Source organism: Diabrotica undecimpunctata, chromosome 5, assembly GCF_040954645.1.
Source record: "Diabrotica undecimpunctata isolate CICGRU chromosome 5, icDiaUnde3, whole genome shotgun sequence".
In the NCBI taxonomy this organism is placed as follows: domain Eukaryota; kingdom Metazoa; phylum Arthropoda; class Insecta; order Coleoptera; family Chrysomelidae; genus Diabrotica; species Diabrotica undecimpunctata.
Window position 1 is genome coordinate 107,525,402 of NC_092807.1, and position 23,654 is coordinate 107,549,055.

Here is a 23,654-nt window from a genome sequence, read left to right on the forward strand (position 1 = left end):
CTGTACGTGTCTGCGCAGCAGACACGTGCAGCTATGTTAAAATCTGTGGTGAAAATGGTTCTGTAAATTTCGTATGATACTTCGCTGCCGGAATGCATTTTTTTTAAACATTTCCCACATTTTCTTAACATTGAGTTATTCGGGTAAATATTTCTTCTGAGAGTCCTTGGTACTATTATGACTGTCTCTGCTTTTAAATGATGATATATGCTCTTTAATTTTATTACGAGTATCATCACACAGTTTTAAGGGTCTGTTTAAGTGTATTCCTCTTTTGTCGATTGGAGGCATGCCAGTATTTTTTAAAGATGTAAGTAAATACTCAATTCTACGTTTTGTGATGCCGTGTAAAGCTACAAACTCATCTCGACAAACTGCTACTTCATTAAGTTTGTTTTCATGTAAATATCTAATCTTATAAAGAGCTACAACATCTCTTAAACGAGCATTTTCTTCGTCCAGCCGAGGACGTCTATTCTTAACAGGTACAATACTAATGAGTCCACATAAATATGAGTTTTGTTTATCGGTAGACTCTAAAAGATTAAAACTTCTTATAATGTTTTGCTTATCTCCGCTAGAATCTTTTTAGATCACTGTAAACCTTTGCAGTCACATTCCCTGCCAATTTCATGACTTTGTAGCCTAATTTTTTTTATTTACATCTGTTAATCTTCCATGTTTGGGCCTCTTTTTTGTAGAAAACACCATCGGCGTATCCTCGCAATCACCTAAGTCACTTTCCATGCTAGAACAATGTTTCTAACAATGCTTACTAATGAAAAACATGAATAATACTAACAAAACTACAGAAAACCATCACAATAGCGACACGTGGCACGCTAACGAATAGAAGTGAGAAACCCGACTTCACCGATTTTTGCCCGGTACCGCACAGACTTATCACGTTATTCTCCTGTACAGGGTATTTTTCCTATTACATATTTCCTAACGTATCGTGTTTTTGTCCTCAGCGGTATGTTTACGACAAAATATAACGTGTTTTCTATAGGATAACGTCAATATCTCAAATTCGCCAAAAATTGACTTAGTCCGTTTTTCTCCTGTACCCTTCAATATACCAGTGTTAAATTAGATTAAGAGCTTTTTGTTTTGTAGTTGTTACCATACTTGTACGTTCCTAATAAATAAATTTTATAACGAAAATAATTTTTTGAAAACCCGTTTTCGGCTTTTGACTTTCGTAACTCGATCGTTAAAATCCCCCAATATTATCATTTTCCCTCGGACTTGATCTACTACTCGTTGTAATTGGTCATAAAACGTTTCCCTTGTTGACTGAGTCAATGTTAAAATTTATATACTTTTTAGGTACAGTTATCCTCACTATTTCAAAACAAATCTTCAACTCATGATTATGTACGTGAACTGTAAACTTTCTATTTTAATGATATCTAGTTAAAATTTCCAAAGAAAGCAGTAATTTTTTCATAACTGTACTTAAATGAATCCACGTCGTAAGTTACGTGGTAACGTGGCTAAAAATTGGTACTGTGTAATAATTTTTGAACTTAGGTACAAAAAAACTACGTTAAATGATTAACTATCCAAAAACCTCTATTTAATGCAAATGTTCATTACCCATACTGCCATAATTTTTAAACTAACTGAACCTAAAGATAAAATTAAAATCAAAAGCTGCAAACTAGTGATTTTGTTGATATTACCGCAATAAGTTGGCATTTTGATAGTGATAAATTAGTTCGGCTATCACTTGATAGATGAGAAAATAAGTTCACGTGTTATTTAGTAGAAGGCAGCAGTATTGTAATTGTAAAATTGAGTTTTGTAAATTTTGTAAAATAAACAAACATTGCGGATTTAATAACCGTTTATATTGACATCAAAAATAGTCGATGGAGGTGATCCAATCGGCCCATCAGTACTTAGAGTACTATACAATACTAAACCATCAAAACCTGGGTAATTTTGATTAATGTTATTGGGCGGTGTTAAAAAAGATTGAAAAACTAAGCAACACATTACAATAAATAATTATTTATAATGTAAAACAAAAATACAAAGGAATTGTAATGACAGTCTTTTCAGATCGTACAATTATTGTACTTAACATTTTCACCTCACACCACATTAAAAGTATCTAATAGTTCATCTACCTTGTCATTGGGTATAGCCAAAATGATATCATCAACATATTTTTTAATAAATGGAATGTTGATGATATTGATTCATACAAAATTCATTTCGTTACAAATAAAATAAAGATTTACTTTTACATATACACACCGTAATACACCAGCATACTAAATATGTTGCATACTATCAAGACAGGTTTAAGATACTACTTCCATTAATATAATAGCAGGAACTCCTAATTACTTTTTAATCACACTATTTTTGTTTCTTTTTCTGTTCTCTATGGATCAGTCAAAACACACCATGAAAAGATCTTCACTAACAAGGTCACTAACAAAATTTTAACTTTCTAACTAAATTTTAAAATGTATATTGTCCATTATTTTAAATGTTATATTTTATATGTGTGTTTTTAATGTTGAGTGTCGTAGCTTTAGAAAAATAATCTCAACGACTAGTAAGTTGTAATGACAATTTGAGATATGTTGTAAATATTTACACTTTCTTCTAATTACAGTGTGTTGAAGAAGGAATAAAAGAATTCCGAAAGCTCGACCAAAAGTCAAAAGAGTGTTTCTATAACATCCCGGCCAAACCTGCTGACTGCAGCCCTAATAAACTGTGTTGTTTGTATATATATATATATATATATATATATATATATATATATATATATATAAAGATCTTGAGCCCTAAGTGAAGCATAGAGCTTCAATGAAAACGCGCCATCGGGTTCTATTTTGCACTAAGGCCTTCTCCTCATTCCAAGACCTTCCTTGACCTTTTATCTCGTTCATGATAGATCTTCTACAAATTTGTACTGGGTGACCTCTTTTTCTTCTTCCTTGACGATTCCACTCCAGGGCAATCTTTGCAATACAGGAATTATTTTTTGTGAGTGTGTGACCAATCCAACCCTACTTTCTGGACCTTATTTAATATTCTACGTAGACATTTAAAATTCGTCGTAGACAAAAATTCGTCGTAGACATTTAAAATTAAAATTCAAAAGGTGGGGAAAATGTTAAGAATACCATTTGGAACTCAGATCAGAAAAATAAAAAACTACCTTTTATATTTATTAGCAGTATATTACAATTTAGGAACTGAACTAGTTACATTGTAAATTACGTCAATTATTTACAAACGCGGTTTATCAATTTTTGCTTCACAAAGTGCAAGTATGTCTGCACCCGATCGGATATCGTTCCAGACCAGACTCTTTTCGGTATCGCTATATTTCACTTCTATACATACTTCCTGATGTGTTTGATTGTTCGGTTCGCCGGGATACCAGTTGGTATAAACAACTGGATTACCTGTAGCCATCCATACCCATTGATTGTACGGCAAACTAGTTCCTGAAGTCCACAATCTAGTCCAACCTTCGGATTTACCCACTGAAAATGCAAGAGTTTTGTTTGCTGAGGCCATACATAGTTTATTATGAAACTGTAATTTTGTAAATAGTTTTGTTTGTGAATAGAATTTGAGTATGATCCAGCTGAAATATTCAGGGAAATAATTATAAAAATTGAAGGTCCGACACACTATACCAATTCAGCTAATTAATACAACTCTTGAAGACAGCTGGAACCCACCCGAAAGTGGAAAATCCACACCTGGAATATTAGAAGCATGTTCGAGGCAGGCAAAATCACAACACCGTCCAAGAAATGAACAGGTTAAATACTGATATCCTTTGAATAAGCCAGATAAGCCTGATTAAGGAAAAATCAACATTGAAAATAAGATAATATATTAGTTATAACCAGAAATAGCACTGGAATGGTATCTGAATTATAATACGCGAAGCTATAAAAAAAAGCGTTACAAATGTGGTCTATCACTCAGATCGTATGCTACTTCTACAACTGCGAGGAATCCCAATCAATGATGATGTTGATAGTGTGTTTGGCACGGAAACTAGTCCATTTGCCACAGATTTTTGAATGATTTATGTTATATTTATGAATTGAAACTTGATTGTAACATCCCAATCAATATCAATATTATGTAATAGTGATCTATAGTGATTTACAAGTTTTAATACAGCGCACGAAAAAACATGAAATAACGATAATAATTGGAGATCTCAATGAAATGTGGTAAAAGGCAAAGTTGAAAACATCATTGGCGAAAATGGACTGCCACTACGGAATGAACGAGGCGACAGATAACTTCAGTTCTGCCAAGAACAGAAATTAGTGCGAATTTGTCAGCTCCAAACAAAATCAGTTATTAAGATTAATAGTTATTGATTAAATTTTTTTATTTTCTCAATATAAGTGCATAAGAGTGCGTTCTCTTCCATCCTGTAAGTACTCTTTAAAATTATATAAAACAGAGTCATTTCACAGGAATTTATTGTATTTATCATAAGTCTGCTCGATATAAAAACTCTAAACAAGTTTTTACGACGACATGATAAAATTGCCTGTTCTAAAACAGGTCCGTATTTCATGTCTAAATCAATTTTAAATTATAAAGAAAAGATGTTAAATCCAACTGACGGGACTACTGACTACAGAAGCTCCCAAAAGAAAAACAATACTAAAACTTATTCTTCTGCTGTAATTGAACAACAATTCCCTACCAAAGATCAAGCTATTGTATTCCCAGCCATTGAAAACCTAAAACTTCAAGATTACCTGATTCCACTAGGAATGTTGATCGAGCCCAAAAAGAATAATTCTGTCAAACGTTTGTCCCCCAATTCCGCATGCTTTACTAACTCAAGAAATTGAAAAATTGGGCCTTAAAACCACGTCTCCCATGTCATTTCTCAAGATAAGTGCCGGTTTGCCGGAATTCAGCCACGTTTATAGTTTTAGACGACAAATTTTTATCACACCACTGCTTGCCTCAATACCTGAATCCATATTAATTAATTATGATAACACCAACTATAGGATTTTTTTGTCACAAGATTCCTTGGTATGGTTTTCATGTAAAAGGCAAGGCCATACTGCAGCAAATTACAAAGTAACCCAAGAATGAGTTTATGAAAATTATAACCAAAACCGTCACGCCCAAACATTTTTGCAGTCCACACCTCCCCAAATACTTCCACCTAACCCCTCAAAAACTCAAACTGCACAACCAATCAGCAATATAGATACAACCCAGTCTACACAAAATAGCTCAAAACGCAGTTTGGAAGAAATAGTCACACCTCCTCCAGCGCAAGACACTGATTCAGAAAACCCAAGTCTAGACCCGTTTGTTAAACCAAATGATGCTCCATCCAAAACACCAAAAAAAAAGTAAAAAAAAGACGCCAACTCACATACTCATGGAACCAGCCAAGGCATTCATCTCAGAGCAAAACCCTCCATTCTTAATTTTAATCAAATATCCGATCTATTTGAAAATGTTTATGGTTTACGATCCAGTCAGCGTCATAAAAAACTACACTAACGATTTAGAAGCTTTAGTGAAAATGCTAACAGCAACATACCCTTATTTCAAAAAAAAGGTCCATTAAATCTAGATGTACAAAAATAAGAAAGAAACTACTGATACATTTATAGATGACCTACTCGGATAGTGAGATATCAGAGTCTGAAAGTGAGTTATCTCGGGGATCGAGTCATTAACTTCTGTAACAATCACAAGTTTCAGTTTTTATTTATTATACAAGGGCTTCTCTTCAATTTTGGAGTGAAACATTAACGGTTTTTACAATAACCTTCCGATGCTCCAAATAATTCTCTGGCCAGATACAATCCAAATATAATTTGTCTTCAGGAAACTAATTTCAAAACTGAAAAAATACAAATCTTAAAACAATTTAAAAGTTTCTACAAAAATCGAACTAGCCAAGAAAAAACCAGTGGCGGTGTAGCTATCTTTGTAAAAAAAGTCAACTGAAACCACTGTAATTTCTCTCCAAACTAATCTAGAAGCAATTTGCATTAAACTTAACTCAAGTCCAAGTCAAAGTTTGTAACTTATACGTACCTTCGTCAACGCAAGTAGACTCAGAAGCATTAACTGAACTGTTACAACAAATTCCTCAACCCAGACTTATTTTGAGCGGTTTTAATGCACACAATTTTTATGGGGCTCTTCTACTATAAATTATAGGGGAAGACTGCTAGAAGAGATATTTGAACAGTTCAACCTTTCAGTCTGAAACGACGGCAGGCCCACTAGATTTAATATACAGAACGGTAAATCTTCATGTATAGACCTTACGATATGCGAACGAGGTCTGACCCCACAGCTCACCCGGGATAGGCTCGACTTCTTATACAACAGTGATCATAAATCACTGTTGATTTATGATCAATTTTTATTTATAATAATAAAAACCAATGTGGACAGACATTTACTCGAAAATGGAATTTAAATAATCCTAACTGGAATATTTTTTTAAATTTAATCGAAAGCAGTATGGCCACATTTAAAAGTACCTCAAATATAGACGAGACACTGAAGAACCTTGTTACCATTATCACAAAGGTAGCAGAAAAAGGAATAGGATAGACTACATGCATAAAACAATGCAACCCTGTCCCATGGTGGAATCACGAATGCAAAACAATAGTTGAATCTAGCAAAAGAGGGTTTAACCAATACAAGAGCTACAAAACTAATAAGAATAAAATTGAATACAGAATACAACGAACTATAGCCAAAAAGACAACTAGAAATGTCAAACGCCAGTCATGGACCTAATATGTATCAACGTTAAATGCAAACACTCCCATTGACTGAAGTAAGGAACAGAGTCCGAAGAATATCCGGATTAAATAGCAATCAGAATATCAAAAGCCTCGAAATAAATGGAAAGGCAGTTACTACTAATACTGAGATTGCCAAAATCCTTGCTAACACATACAAAAACTGATCCAGTAATATTAATTATAAAAAATCTTTCATTAATTACAAACAGCAAGAAAAAATTAAGAAAATTAGTATTATATATAACACAGATGAACCGTTCAATTTACCCATTTTTCAACTAGAGTAGGTATACAGCGCTGGCCCGGACGATATTCCTAGTATTTTTATGAAACACCTTCCAGATAGTGCTCACAAACAACTTCTAAATCTGTTTAATATTATTTCGCTACAGCACAAATTTCCTGCAAAATGGCATGAATCCACAGTTATACCTATACAAAAACCTAATAGTATTAAAACAAGTTGGGGTTCAAAGGAGTAGTGAGGCGCAATACAAGTTGTTGCTACCTCTATCCTCTCCTATCCTCACCTCCAAGAAGTGTGATATTGATCACACGGGTGAACCCCGGTAAACCTGAGCAACCCTATTAGAGATTGGGTAACCAACCCCAATGGAAAGTAGGGTCATGGCGGACGAGGAAGGGAGAAAGCATAGCTTATTCAGAAGCTATAGCCAGCAGCCCTGGTACTGGACTTGGGTGCAATAGGCCGATAACCTGTTCACCTTAAACTCAGCTATCACTAATGCTACGAACAATAAACTAACCGGATGGACCAACGGACAACGACCAAAGCTACGGAATAAGGACTTAATGATGGATTTGCGACTGGGAACCTGGAATGTCCAAACCATGCTGCAGGTAGGCAAACTATTCAAAATTGTTTTACAGAAAAGTTCCCAAATCTCTTCATAAATAAGCCAAGAACAGCCAAACCTTTCTACGCAAGGATTAGAAGCTATTTAAATCAATTAAACTACACGTTCCCTGAATGCTTTTCCTCCCAATCGTCCTCAATTCCTCCATGGCAAATAAAGAACCCTCAGTGCCTAACCCGCCTCATTTCTTTCGATAAACATTCAAAAGAACATGATTGTTATAAATACATTATTTAAACTACTAGCTCGCAAACTATACACGTGAAAATCGCCACATGACAATAAAGAAAATTGCATCAGAAATCAGATGGACTAGTACATAATGATTAATCAAACATACCGAAATAGCATTATAAGTTCAAAAATCTTCCCCGGTGCCGATATTCCCACCGACCACACCTTGCTTGTAGCGAAATTTAAAAATAAACTAAAAATAATAAAAAAAATAAAGAACCAAAACTAGACATAAACTTACTAAAATAAGAAGAATAAGAAGAAGATCTTAAGAATAGAAATACGGAAAGTGGAGAGGAATAAGATCCTGACAATTTGTGGTCTGAATTGAAAACAATAATTAAACAAACTGAAGACAATCAAAAAACACAAACCAACATCCACAAAAATCATGGATGAGTGATGACAAATAAGAAGATAGTGCAGGCGAAGCAGAAATGGCTTACAAAAACATGTGAAGAGATAGAAGACTTGCATAAAAACATGATGACAAACTTATCCACTAGAAAATAAAGGAACTAACTGGAAATAGAAATAATAGACAGTATGGCATACGAACAAGCATAGATGATAGGGTTCTCAAGAAATAAACGATGAATGGAAAAGATATATTATAAAAAATCTATTCTCAGACAACAGGTAACAAGATAACAACAGACGTTTAAACATTGGGTGGAATGCATAAAACGTAGTAGATGCTATTGCTTCAGCAAATAGTATCTAGTTTGTAGCATTTTCTTTTACATAAAAGGAGGTGCTTCGTTGAAAAGACCGTACTACACAACCGAAGTACTTGCTACTGACCGGAAGGATATACTACTAAACGTAGCGCCCGCCGTAGTGGCCTTGTGCGCATCACACCAATCGTATTAGAACTAGTTTTTCATGTGGTTTTTCCTATGCTTGTGTTTTGTGAATAATTATTATTAGAATAAGTGAGTAGTGCGTAGAAATGAGTGATTCAGATTTCGAAGCGACAAAAGAGTTAGGGGAGGACAAAAATGAACAAGTATTGTTTGTTAATCTTCTTGAAAATAATCAAATTTTATTTGATAAAAGAATGATTCCAAAAATTAAACATGGAAAGGAAGCTGCATTGAATAAATTAACTGCCGCCTTTAATGAAATTATCGAAAAAAACCTGGATTCAAAACAAATTATGAAGAAATTCAACAACAAAAAACACCTACGCCGAAGTCGTTCATCCACCAACTTCACCTAAACTGAAGCAAATTCTACTAAACTAGCAAATACTTCAAAAGCCTAGTACATCCTTTTATGTATCTGGTAAATAGTAGCAAATACTACGGAGGAAAGCAAAATGCTTTGTAAGTGTAGCAAGTACTACAAAAATGTAGAATTACTTGAAGCATTAGCAGATACTACGTTTTATGCATTCCACCCATTGATAATGATATACCCATTCTAACATCACAAATAAAAATAAAACTATTTGTTTTAGGTCTTAGTATTTCATCACGATTTTGTGACTTCTTCCGGAGAAAACTGAAAATTTGTTAGAATTATTGGATGTTAACAAAGTGAATACATCATTACTAACAACTAAAAGATTAGAAATTTAAATTTCGCTATTTACAACTAATATTTGTGTAACTTTGATATTGTAATTGCAATACAATATATTTTTATGGAGTGAAGCAGTCGTGGCTCTTTAGATCGCGAGATACAAAAAGCGCTCCTACTATTATACAATGTGTAAATTCCACACTATAACTATATATCCGTACGCACGGAACATTAGTATTGAAACGCACGATTGCGGTATTCTTAAGCACAAGCTGCGCGGTTCGTTACCAAGGGAGGCTAGATTCCCATCTGTGAACATCCCCTTCGCCTCATACTCTTGTCAATATAGACATTTAAAATAACAAAAAATTCCGAGAAAGCCAAATATTGGTGGAGATCTGGGGTGTATCATTACAAATAAAGTTTTAAAGATCCCATTGTTCGTATGTGTGCTACAAAAGTTATTCGAGGTCAAAGGTCAAAATTTGAAGTTTTTTGGATTTTTCTCGAAAATCCTAAGTTTTATTAAAAAAACCTCTACAAACATGGTCTTTATGGTTTTTTTTCCTAAGAGTTACCATTCCTGAGATATCGCGATTCTAAGAGTCGCATTATACATGATATATACATTTCCACGCCACCTATGAGGTAGTGTACTCGGCGCGTTTTTTACCGTGGTTTCCCCTGTACGCCTACTGCGCTAACTGTCATGACAATTTTAGGATAATTTAAGGAAACAGTACCCGTCAAGTTCTAGATATTACCTTATTATTGATGATTATTGATATTGCTATTGATTATTTTGTTAACTATTGTTTTGATTTCTTTAGATATTTTAATCAGATTCGTACTCTTGAAAGTCTACTTCAACAGACAAGTCTTCTTCGATTTTTTCTTCTTCCTCTTTCTCTTGCTGGATGTTCATAAATTGTTCAAATGTGGTTGAGTCATTGGTCTTTTCATTAAAATCACAGAAATCTTTCTCTATTGTACTCAACTGGACATTTGAACAAGATTGATTTTGACACTTGGTACACGCTGGAGAACACAGCAACCCGACTTTTTTACAGCCACATTTGGCACTACAACCTCTTTTACAATTGCAAAAAATAGTGTTGAGTAGATTTCTGGAGCAGGTGGGAGTAAAGTTTTAATCGGTTCCAGAGTAGTATCTATCAATTTCCAACCCCAGTCTTCTGAATTCAGTTGATTGTCTAGTCAGGTTTGAACTTAATAGTATACTCGATAAAAGTTACCCAGATACAAAATTACCAGAAAATTAAAATATCACAGAAGGCCTTTATGACATGAAAACCATTTCTAATAAATAGGAACCTATCAATGCATATGTTGAGAGGCTACATGTGGTCTACGAGATATAGATATCAAAATCCACAATGCAAATTATGGTGCTATTCCAAGATCCTAAAGATATTATGAATCTCAAATACCTCCAATAAGGATATTCTTCAATTGATGAATACAAATCGACTGGTCTTAAAAATTATAAAGAGAAGCAAAACACAATATTTGGGCTAGACTTGAATATTATATATTTTGCTGTATAATTCAATTCAATTTAAGAAAACGTAAAAGGAAAAAGATAAGTAAGACGAAGGAAAGTCTCATGGTTGCGGCAGATCAAGCAGTGATGTGGTCTCACGGTGAAATAATTATTTTGCGCAGTAGCTAACTTATAAAGGTTTCGGAAAACATGATGACGACCAAGGGCTCGTAATTACTTGTTATTCTTTGATTATCTTCACTTTCTAAGGATGCTAGACTGCACCTGGTTAAAACCTGGTTTTCAATTTTCTCATCTACGAATTTTCAACCCATTAAGTATAGGTCTATTCGTATGATTCGCTTATTTGTATTTTGAGTCACTTTCACAATACTTACAAACTGACTTCATGCTTTGGAAAAGAAAGTCATTTTCTTCTTTTGATTCAATACTGACTAGGTCCATGTTAAAAGATTTGCAATGTAGCGCAGCTGCATACCAGTTACCCTAAAAAGGATTAGTATTATTGTAAAAAAAATAAAATATGAAATTCATAGTATTTTATAATTTAATGTACTTTCTTTTTAATTGGATACATTTATTGCAATGCCTGTAACGCCTTTAGACCTTTCAGTTTTTTTATTTTATTATTATCTCTACAAGCAAACTACAGATACATCTACTGCTTCTATCATCACTTCATTGGAAAAAAATTTCGACATTTTAGATTTTACATTTACATTTCATTTGAACAATGACACAACATTCGAACGGGGCAGATCTGGTGAATAAGAAGGGTAATTCGAGTAATTATTACCTAATATCACGCATTTTTGCATGGAAACATCCGATTTGTACGCAGAGGTATTATACTACAAGAACAAAATATCTATTAACAACTCTCCGCGTCTTTACTCCAACATTTTTTTCCACAGAGTGGTCAGTAACGATGACAAGTAATTCGCATTCATTGCTCTAAATTTACCCAGAAAATAAATTTGCATTGTGTCTCAAACGTTAAAAAAAAGTGGGTACTTCGACAGCAGATCTTAAAACGCGAAATTTCTTATACTTTGGAGATCCAGAGTATGTTGATTCTATTAATTGCTACTTTTTTTCTAGGTCGTAGAAATGCATCCAAGTTTAATCCATAGAAACCACACGGCTTAAGAAGTGAGCATCTTTTCCAAGCTGAGCATATATCAAACGTGATGCTCTGACCCATGACCACATTTATATGAAATATTTAATGCCGCAGATATTCGATATAGTACAATTCGACGGTTTGGACATTCACGACATGAACTGGCATTTACGACCGATTTTCGTCTTCAATTGAAGTTAGTTCAAATTTTTCACGATCGCATACGATGAACTTTAATAGCAGACTATAACAAACATATTTTCGTAGATTTGCTTACTTCGTAACCCCTTCAAATTTAGATATTTTTGATGAGGCGATACTCCATTTTTTAGTTTTTATAATTTCGGCCGATGTTTAATGTTTTAAAAATTTTATTATCCAACTCTGATTTCAATTTTTTAGGTAAACATTTTTTCTTCTACTAAGTTATTGTTCTTTTCTATAGTAGCGCAATATTTTTCTTATCCACGAAACCGCTCTAGGCTAAAAACATAATACATCCCTGTAAATGAATGTTTTACTTCTAAGTAACTTACCCGAAAAGTATGTCCAATATAGTACACACTGTTGCCGAAGGTTAATAATTTAAGTGATGGGTGCGATTGAACTGCCAATTTATTATCTGAAACATACGTTAGATTTTAAATCATGTACTGTTTTCACCAATTTTGTATTTGTACACTAACAAACGTTTAATTATAAGCTTTTTCGTGGTACATAAAACATTTTAGAAATTATAATTTAATGTATTATTCGAGGAACGAAAATTAACATTAATTGCTGATACCTATAGAAACTGACGGCTAACACCGATATTACTATACACATGGCAGCAGACTGGACTGGATACCATGACTTATAGTACTAGAAAAGATTAGTGTGATAAAAAAGTGGCAAAATTGGATAAAATCAAATGAGCAATAAACTCATTTGAACTATTGTAGCGAGATTAAATAAAACGAGCGGTTCGAATTTATATAAATATATTTATTTATAGTTTACAGTTCGATACTCTCTTATCAACTAAACTCTACTCCTAACATTATTACATACAGATTGAACGAATTTAAAACGGAACATACGAAATCAATGTATTTCGGCTCAACTCCGCTTTAGGTGATTGGCCAACAAAAGGTTGTCAAATAATTATATTATAAAAATCCAATACTTCAGCGGGCTGCTGGATTCTGAATTCATTCAAGAACAAGTCAAAACTCCACCCAAATAGGTTGCCTAGAATCACTGTGAAAACTAGACTACACAAGCAGTTATTATGCTGTCAAACCACTTATCGCTTCCTTATAGTCCAAGAGATAGAGCCGAAATTTTGAACTGATCAGTAATATGACATTTCTCTATTGGAATATATTCATTGTAACTGGGTTAAGACTTTGCCTTACAGGCGGACGCCCCTCGTGGTACAGGGGGTTGCTATACAGGGATGAAGTTGTAATTTTTTACAGAAAAATTACCTATCGATAATATGGCTGAAAATTTGTCCAGAGTAAGATCTTGGTATAACCAGACGAAATCCCAAAGGGCGGACGCCAGAGTGGATACATAAGGGGTGGCGGACAGGGGTGAAATTGCAATTTTTTGGGGAAAATTAACGATAAGTAATATGTCCGCCATTTTCATGGCTCATTATTTAGCCCCTAAAAACTCTAAATCCAAAAGGGCGGACAGCTGGGTTGGTACAGAGAGCCATAAAACGGGGTCAAATGTAGCACTTGCCTGCGCATTTTAGGTCTCGGTAACAATTTTCAAACTGATTTTATTATGATATTTTTATACCGATTGATTTGAAAATTTGTATGCTCACTTCTGTTACTATTCTGAGAAGCGTCAAGTAGAGTTTTCTTCAAAATTTTCCAAAAAAATTTCCGTAAATGAAAATTTTCGTAATTTTTTGAGGTAAAATCTAATTTATAGAATCCTTTCAATTATCTGTAAGTTATACAATGACTTTTTTCCAAAAATTTTCAAACGATTTTTCCGATAAGAAAAAAAAAATAGAAAAACTTTTCTAAAACATTTAATAAAACTCTACGTCATCGTCGGAATCTTTTATAGAATATTTTGTAGTTTTAAAATGATATTATGATAATGTTTTTTTTCAAACTAAAGTCATATTTACTTTACAAATCACATTTTTTTCTTAAATATAAATATTTTACGAATTAATTTTTAATTGAATAAATGTTTGATATTTGATATTTTATTAAATTAAAGTAATTTTATAATGTTAACTATTAAATATTTTTAGTATAACAAATAGTAATTATACTTATTTTTTATTACAATAAAAAGGTTTTTAAATTTATATTGCATAAATAATGGTTGTTCAGATATAAGAAAAATTTAATTTATTATTACATTAATAATCAAATACAAAATATATTATTTCTATTTATCAATAGGTAAAATTCAATTTGTAGAATTCCTTTAACATTTTACAAATAATTATTAATAAAAATCAATTTAATAGTGGAATTATCAATTTTTTAAGTTTTGAAATTTACTTTGTACTTAGATATTTTCAATATTTTTTTTAACTTTCAAATTGATTGAATTTTTTTTTTTTCATTAGTTAATTATAATTTTACAAATTCTATTTGGACATTAATTTTGCATCATTATTTTAAAATAATAAAATAATAATGATGCGCGTTCCATTTAGATCAGTAATTCTAGACGCATGCGCTAAATGTAATAAGTATCAAATGCTTTTATCCAACTGGGTGAAACTGACTTCGATTGTAATGAAGTTTTTGAAACCTTAGAAACTTTCATATGTCACTTCTGTGTCACAACACAGAACAATTCCAAAAAGAAAAGTAAACGATGTCAGATTTTCACTATTTAACCGGCAGTATAAGTTGCATGATATGAACGAGCCCTTTAAAAAAAAAACTAAAAAATTTCGATGCTTCAAGCTTACCACCATGTCAAGATGAATTACACCAACATCTACAGCGAGCCCATTATATTTCAAATATTTGGACAAATGCTCATAAAAAAGTACAAACAGAATTGATTGTTGAAGAACATGGTTGGGAGTTTCAAGATGAAACATATAAATTCAAATGGTTTAGTGGACCTCAGATGCCAGAATCAATTCGAGAAGTAGTGATTGAAAATGAAGCAGATAATAAATGTGATATTATTGAAAGTGAAAGTGACGAAGATGATGAAAGTGATGACATCAGTGAGAGTGAGAAAAATGACGAAATTTTTAAAGTTTTTCTAAATTTTTTTTTTATCGGAAAAATCGTTTGAAAATTTTTGGAAAAATTCATGGTATAACTGACAGAAAATCGAAAGGATTCTACAAATTAGATTTTACCTCAAAAAATTACGAAAATTTTCATTTACGGAAATTTTTTTGGACAATTTTGAGGAAAACTCTACTTGACGCTTTTCAGAATAGTAACAGAAGTGAGCATACAAATTTTCAAATCAATCGGTATAAAAATATCATAATAAAATCAGTTTGAAAATTGTTACCGAGGCCTAAAATGCGCAGGCAAGTGGTACATTTGACCCCGTTTTATGGCTCTCTGTACCAACCCAGCTGTCCGCTCTTTTGGATTTAGAGTTTTTAGGGGCTAAATAATGACCCATGAAAATGGCGGACATATTACTTATCGTTAATTTTTCCCCAAAAAATTGCAATTTCATCCCTGTCCTCCACCCCTTATGTATCCACTCTCGCGTCCGCCCTTTGGGATTTCGTCTAGTTATACCAAGATCTTACTCTGGGCAAATTTTCAGCCATATTATCGATCGTTAATTTTTCCGAAAAAAAATACAACTTCATCCGTGTATAGCCACTTCCTGTACCACGAGGGGCGTCCGCCTGTAAGGCAAAGTCTTAACCCAGTTACAATGAATATATTCCAATAGAGAAATGTCATATTACTTATCAGTTCAAAATTTCGGCTCTATCTCTCCGACTATTAGGTAAGCTCCTCTTTCCTTTAAAGGAGACAGATAGTTGAACGATATTTTATACAATGTCTATCACCGGGCATGGATTTATTTTTGTCCAAGTTTTATATTGGTCCACTATTTCAAATGCAGTTCAAACAGATATATATTAAATTATATGTTCCGTTTTAAATTCGTTCAATCTGTATATATACCAAAAGTATTATTCTCGAATCTTCGGATGTAGACCCACCTCTAATTCGTCTCATCGAAACCGCATCGAAAGACGGGCGCTATTGAAATGCCAATTCTTACATTTTCTAGATTTATCCTTCTAAGAATTATGACGTATCGGAGATGGGCTATTTCGTTACACTATGTATAGTATAAATCAACAAAGCCGAAATAAATTTATTTACTACTTCTACAAAAGACCAATGGTCTTCTGTACAAAAAATTAAATATGATAGCATGAAAAGCGTGGAAGGATGACTTTTATATCAAAACCTCGCAAAACCGGACAGGCAAAAACCAAGTCTCAGAGGCTGATAAATCTAAGCCTTTAAGTTATGGAAATACCTGTGCAGCTCTTCTATTGTCTGAAAAAGGGATACTTTGCAAACAACTGAACGCATGTGATAATCATTTCCCTATTGAAACCAATGAAAGACAAAAGAAAAAAAGAAGAAGAAAGAAAGCCACAAGGAAATAACTCATCTAGAACAACTAGGAAAAATATTGAAAATACTTATCTACACTAGATTCTACAAACATGCATAGAGAAGAAATGCAATTGTTTTTCTTCTTCTTCTTCCTCAGTTTTTCCGTTTTAAGGGGTCGTTGTTCCTTTATCTTCTTCCCTACTTATTTTTTCCACCGTGTCTTCATCATTTTTCACTCATACATCTCCATAGCTCTTGTCTAGGAACTATGTCATACGCCTTCTCAATATCTATAAATACCAAATGTATATCTCTCAAATTTTCATTGTGCGTGACATTAACTTAATCCCTCTATAGTTATTACAACTCTGAATGTTCGCTTTTTCTGTATACAGTTATACACAACACAACAACCCCTTCTTCTCCTAGAGCCTTCCAAACCTCCACAGGCCATTCCAAGAAAAGCTATTAATGAAGACCAATTTAAATAATACGCAAGGAAAAAATTGACTTCAACAGAAAGAAAAGAACAGAAATGACCATATTAAACATAGAGTGCTACACATATGGTCCAATATCGTGTAAGATCAGAATTTTATTACCAACAAACTAAATTTTAAATCGAAGGTAGTCAAGAGAAAAAAATTTTACCTACTCAAGAATATTTTAGTAAATGAGAATGTTCCGACTTTCCGACAAACCACAGTTACGATCTGGAGCACAATATTAATCTTATCTAAACTAGTAAAAAAACTTGATATCTTTCAAAATATCGAATGCCATATATACACTAAAAAATCTGAACACTAACATTAATACAGAGAAAAATAGCAATATTACAATATTGGAATTGAATTCCACAAAATCATTACTTCTTTGAGCAGTATTTGTTTTTACGATTGGTAGGTTGCTAACCTTGCCAATCACCCTCCACATTTTATCCGGGCTTGGAACCGGCTGTAGTAACCGCAGAGCTACTCAATCCACCCCGCAATCACCCCAGGCAGTGTTCATGTTAATTTCCCCAACAAAGACAAAATGCATGGTTATAACAGCAAATTTACTAAGATGTAAATTGGAGCTGGAAGGTCAGATAATAGAACAAGTGATGGAGTTTAAATATCTAGACATCACATTATGTAGCTACGGAAAGCTCGACCGAAGTGGAAGATCAAGTGAATAGAGCAAACAGAGACGCAGGCTGCCTAAACGAAACAATATGGAGAAATAAAAATATCGGAAAAGAAACGAAAGGCAGAATTTACAAAACAGTCATCAGACCAATAATGACATACGTGGCAGAAACAAGACCTGTCACAGAGAGAACAAAAAGGAATTTAGAAACAGCAGAGATGAAAACACTTAGAAAAATTGATGGTAAGACACTATGGGACAGAGCTAGAAGTACAGATATACGACATAGATGCAAGGTGGAGAAGATCAAAAACTGGGTAAGAAATAGAAGAGTAGAATGGAACGATCATATAAGCCGAATGACAACAAATAGAGTAGTAAAGACGGCAAGAGACGGTTCCCCAATAGGAAGACGATCAGTAGGAAGACCACGCAAACGATGGAATGACAACTTACTGGAGGCACATTGAAAAACAGACAGAGTCATGTCTATATAAAAAGAAGAAGAAGAAGAAAATCATTACTTCGGTAGGTACTAAAACCACGTGAATGAACAAATTTGAGATATTTGAGACCTAGCTTTTGAAAATTGTTCAAAATATCTTGGAAAAAAAATATATCGCGAATAGAGTTTGACATGCATAAGATATGAAAGGTAGGAAAAATCCAAAAGTAACTGGAGCACCTATATGCTCGAAGATGAATGACATGAGAAAAATTCACCAACATTGTGGCCAACCTTGTGTAGCAAAGCGTATATAAAAAATTTATGTTAGTTTAATTTAAAATAAAGATTTTGTATTTCTTACTTGTTAAACCCTCGGTACTGACTTCGACGATGTTTTCCTTCCATATTATTACGCACAAAAACAACACTACTGAAATTTTATTACACATTTTATTTAATAATATATCGTCTGGAAAGTTCGTTATATATGTATGTATCAGCGTTTTTTTTTCAGTATTTGTTTTTAACTTAAATTGTTTTGGTTTTCTAGATAACGCTCTTTCGAACACATAGTTTAGGAAAATACGTCCGATACATGATTAAAAACAAGTATTAATTTAATCTCAGGGTTCTTTTGTGAGTTCAGAAATACATTTGCCTTTTAATAGTGTTCAATGCACACAACAGAAATAGAAGGAAATAAAATAAATGCCAAAATGTTACCTATACTACTTAACAAAAACTTATAGACATTAATATAAATTTATAAATATAATTATTTTCTGTTCCGTTTCAAAAATTTATATCTCTGTGCAATGTTCTCAAATTTAAATAAACTGCTTAATTTTTAAGGCTAAAAATTACTCGGATACTCTCTTGTCAATTCGCTAGCTAAACTCCCTTCTTTGGATCTGCTCCCAAAAAGAATCTCAATCTCACATCCTAACCAAAATTCCTATCTCTTCTTGGATACTAATTCTCCTAGCCTTAGCTTCTCCCGATGCAATGATAATTTATTGGTACTCACAAATGATGTTAACATTAAATTCTGCACTGCTACCATTTAGTACAAATCGAATCGCCAACTGCTACCACTTTTTCAAGCAATTTCGAAAACAAAATTTCTTTTTAATATACACAACCTAATTTTCTTCTACCGTTCGATAATAATTCACCGGCATTCAATATCTTTTTTTTTTTCAGATGTTATTCTTTTCGTGACCAGGAATAGACGGTATTTTCGACTGCTTTCGTATCAGATCAACCTCGTATTCGTATCCCTTCTCCTCTCTCGCCATTTTCAACCAATGATCTTTTAGTATTTCAAACAAACCACAGAAATCCATCAAATTAATATTTTTTTGATTTTGATACACACCCTACAATAGCATCTGCATAAATCTTTCCCATTTTTGACAAGATAATAGCTGAATACGGATAATCGTTGCTTTATAATCTCATTATAAAAAAAACAAAATCAAATCATACAATATTTAATTCTACCTAAAATTTTTTGTTCTTTGTTCACTGAATTTTCTTTACACATAAATTTTCACCGTAAAGTTTCTTTGAATATTAACTGATATCACATACCTACTTATATCTACAAATGAGCCTTTGTCAATTTTGTTCTTCTGCACATGTTAAAAATCCCATGTATATTTCATAACAATATATATATATATATATATATATATATATATATATATATATATATATATATATATATATATATGAAAGTAAAAGATTGCATTTCATTTCAATCGGAACTCCACCATTGCTCTACACGTGTTTCGAGTTATTCAACTCATCATCAGGAGCACTTGTGGAAGTTCAACTGAAATGAAATGCAGTCTAGTATTTGGTTATTATAACCAAAATAACAGCCAGGTACGCTAGCAGCGACATCTATACGAAGTAACAAGAAGTCCAGTGTCGCTGCTAGCGTACTTGGCTGTTATTTTGGCTATAATAACCAAATACTAGACTGCATTTCATTTCAGTTGAACTTCCACAAGTGCTCCTGATGATGAGTTGAATAACTCGAAACACGTGTAGAGCAATGGTGGAGTTCCGATTGAAATGAAATGCAATCTTTCATTTAAACGTCTTTCTCTACGTAAAGAGCGAAAAAGATAGTAATTTTCAAAGGTGAATCGTAGATGCATGTTGAAGTAAAAGGAATTCTAGCGTCGTTAAAAGTCTCTAGTAAGAGGCTTTGAATTTGCGGTTCACCTAATTTACTATCAGAGAGAGGTCTCTGGACTTCTTGTTACTTCGTATATATATATATATATATATATATATATATATATATATATATATATATATATATATATATATATATATATATATTTATATATATATATTTATATATATATATATATATATTTATATATATATATATATATTTATATATATATATATATATATATATATATATATTTATATATATATATATATATATATATATATATATATATATATTTATATATATATATATATATATTTATATATATATATATATATATATATATATATTTATATATATATATATATATTTATATATATATATATATATATATTTATATATATATATATATATATATTTATATATATATATATATTTATATATATATATATATATATATTTATATATATATATATATATATATATATTTATATATATATATATATATTTATATATATATATATATATATATATATATATATATATATATATATATTTATATATATATATATATGATTGTCATCGCGCCGAGCTTTCGACATCCTCTCTGATGTCTTCTTCAAGGCTTCCGGGGTCTCAGTCACCCGACACTCAGACACTACTACACTGATCACCAATCAATTCACTACTGCCACTGGGAACAGATGACGGTTCATTTATACCGTCGATGATGACGTGGTTTGGGTAGACGTTGACGTAGGGGTTAGAGTGGGGATTGGCGAAGAAATTGGGGTGGGGATTAGCGCGAACATTTCTGACAAATCGAACTGATCTAGCCAAAATGGGTACCGGAACGTCGAGTAATAAATTTTTAACGCAATTCTTGCGAGAACTATATCTTGTTATATATATATATATATATATATATATATATATATATATATATATATATATATATATATATATATTTATTATATCAATGGTATTCCGGGTTTGACTCCGCGTTAAATGTTGTTGGTTTTGATAAAAACCATTTTGACTACGTTTCGGCAAGATCTCACTTGCCATTTTCAAGTCTGCTTTCTCTGGATGGTCTGCTTCTTGTCGATGTTCGAGTGGAAGTTTTTTCAAAACCAACAACATTTAACGCGGAGTCAAACCCGGAATACCATTGATATAACATACAGCTCCCGCGGAAATATCAAAACTAACATAAATATATATATATATATATATATATATATATATATATATATATATATATTATGATTCAGAAATATACATGGGATTTTTAAAATGTGGAGAATATTGACAAAGACTCATTTATAGAAACAAGTATGTGGTATCAGTTAATATAAAAAGACACTTTACAGTGAAAATTTGTGTGTAAACAAAATTTAGTGAATAAAGTTTAGATTGTGATAGATAATAGATTTAAGATTTTAGGTAGAATTAAATATTGTATGATTTGATTTTGTTTTTTTTTTTAACGAGGAGAATATAAAACCGCGATTAACCGTGTTCACCTATTGTCTTGTCAAAAATGGGAAAGTTTAGAAATTTAATTTATGCAGATGCCATAGTTGGGTGTGTATCAAAAACAAGAAAATATTAATTTAATGGATTTCGTAGAAACAGATTTCTGTGTGTTTGTTTGAAATACTAAAAGATCATTGGTTGAAAATGGCAAGGGAGGAGAAGTTTCATGTTTGATGGGATATTCTGTTCCTGGTCGCAAAGTTATACTTCTATACGCGCGGTCGACGTTGGAAATTTGCACGGGAGTGAATCGGTGAAATCATTACATATGTAAGATATGAGTAAGAGAGAGACAAAAATTATATTTTCTCTCTCTTTCTCTATCGGGAATAAAAATGTTTCTTTTGCATATATATTTAATATTATATATATATATATATATATATATATATATATATATATATATTATATATATATATATATATATATATATATATATATATATATTATATATATATAATATAGTATACAATAATATTATTATTTATGTGATATGTTTTGTATTATTTATTAAATGTTCTTAATTATTTTAGGCTTTTGTATTTCAAAATATTAATTACAATAAATCACTGTATGACCGAGAACTGTCAATTTTGAAATACGTTAGTGTCATGTCTAATTGGCAAATTTCTTACGTGTTTGGTTTATACGCTGGTATATGTGAGTTCGAATCCCAATATGAATTTCCTTTTTTATTTTTGAAATATTTAAAAACCCCACGTTAGTCTTATTAAATATATGCAATTTACGCAAACATGCTAAATTTTAAAGTGAATGAAAATTTACAACATAATCCGAGTTGTTGGTTTTTTATTTTTATCTCCCACAAACATTTTTTGAAGTTATACTTATATACGCGCTTTCGTCGTTGGAAATTTGTGTGTATTCGTATATATATTGAGTGAATCGGCAAAATCATTGCATATGTAAGATATAGGTAAGAGAGAGACAAGATATATTGTCTCTCTCTCTTTCTCTCTCGAGAATAAAAATGTTTCTTTTGTAAACATATTTAATATTTATTAATATTATTATTTTTTTATTAATATTATTATCATGGTAAACTAAACATATGCATAAGTAAGTTATGTATATTGTCATTTTTAAATACTTATGAATATTGCATTTTAATTTGTATTGTATTATAATATTGAATTATGTGGCAGTGTATTGTATTGTATTTTTATATTAATTACAAAATTAACAATGAATTTTACTGCAGAGTGTGTGTAAAAAACAATTTTGTTGCATTCAACTCCTTTTATACATATATGAAAATAAAAATATATATTTTCATTAAAATGTTGATTTAATCCTTCATTTACTTACTATACTCCTATTACAGGTCAAATGTTTATATACAGCAAACGATGCACCATATACCTTTATACCTAATTCTTTTCTCTTTCCGCTCTCTCTTACCGCTTTCTCTCTCTCCGCTCTCTCTTATAGCATTACTTATGTAATGATTGTGCAGATTGACTCCCATATAAATTTATAACGACGAATGCGTGTATAGAAGTATAACTTCTACCGGCAGTCGCACTGGACTGCCACACCCGTTTTTTTTTATTATAATTTATAGTTAAGTAGTATTGGTTATTTAGTAAAGCGAATCAATATTGGCTGTGCAGTTTTTAATTGTTACGATAGG

General features: G+C 32.0%; 1 protein-coding gene across 2 annotated transcripts in view; it reads right to left on the minus strand.

Annotated features, from left to right (window-relative positions):
• The window catches only part of LOC140441661 (C-type lectin mosGCTL-7-like), a 48,061-nt gene extending 29,288 nt beyond the window's left edge, over positions 1–18,773 (minus strand). The window contains exons 1-4 of one of the 2 annotated variants that reach the window (XM_072532528.1): positions 18,632–18,773; positions 12,633–12,718; positions 11,351–11,459; positions 3,189–3,518 (exon numbers count right to left, since the gene is read on the minus strand). In XM_072532528.1, coding sequence (XP_072388629.1) covers positions 3,259–3,518; positions 11,351–11,459; positions 12,633–12,718; positions 18,632–18,719 — 543 coding nt within the window. In that variant the 5' untranslated portion in view covers positions 18,720–18,773 and the 3' untranslated portion in view covers positions 3,189–3,258. Of the gene's footprint in view, positions 1–3,188; positions 3,519–11,350; positions 11,460–12,632; positions 12,719–18,631 lie in introns of those variants that run through there. The other variant, XM_072532529.1, reaches the window with a different exon arrangement.
• Positions 18,774–23,654: the final 4,881 nt, after the last annotated feature.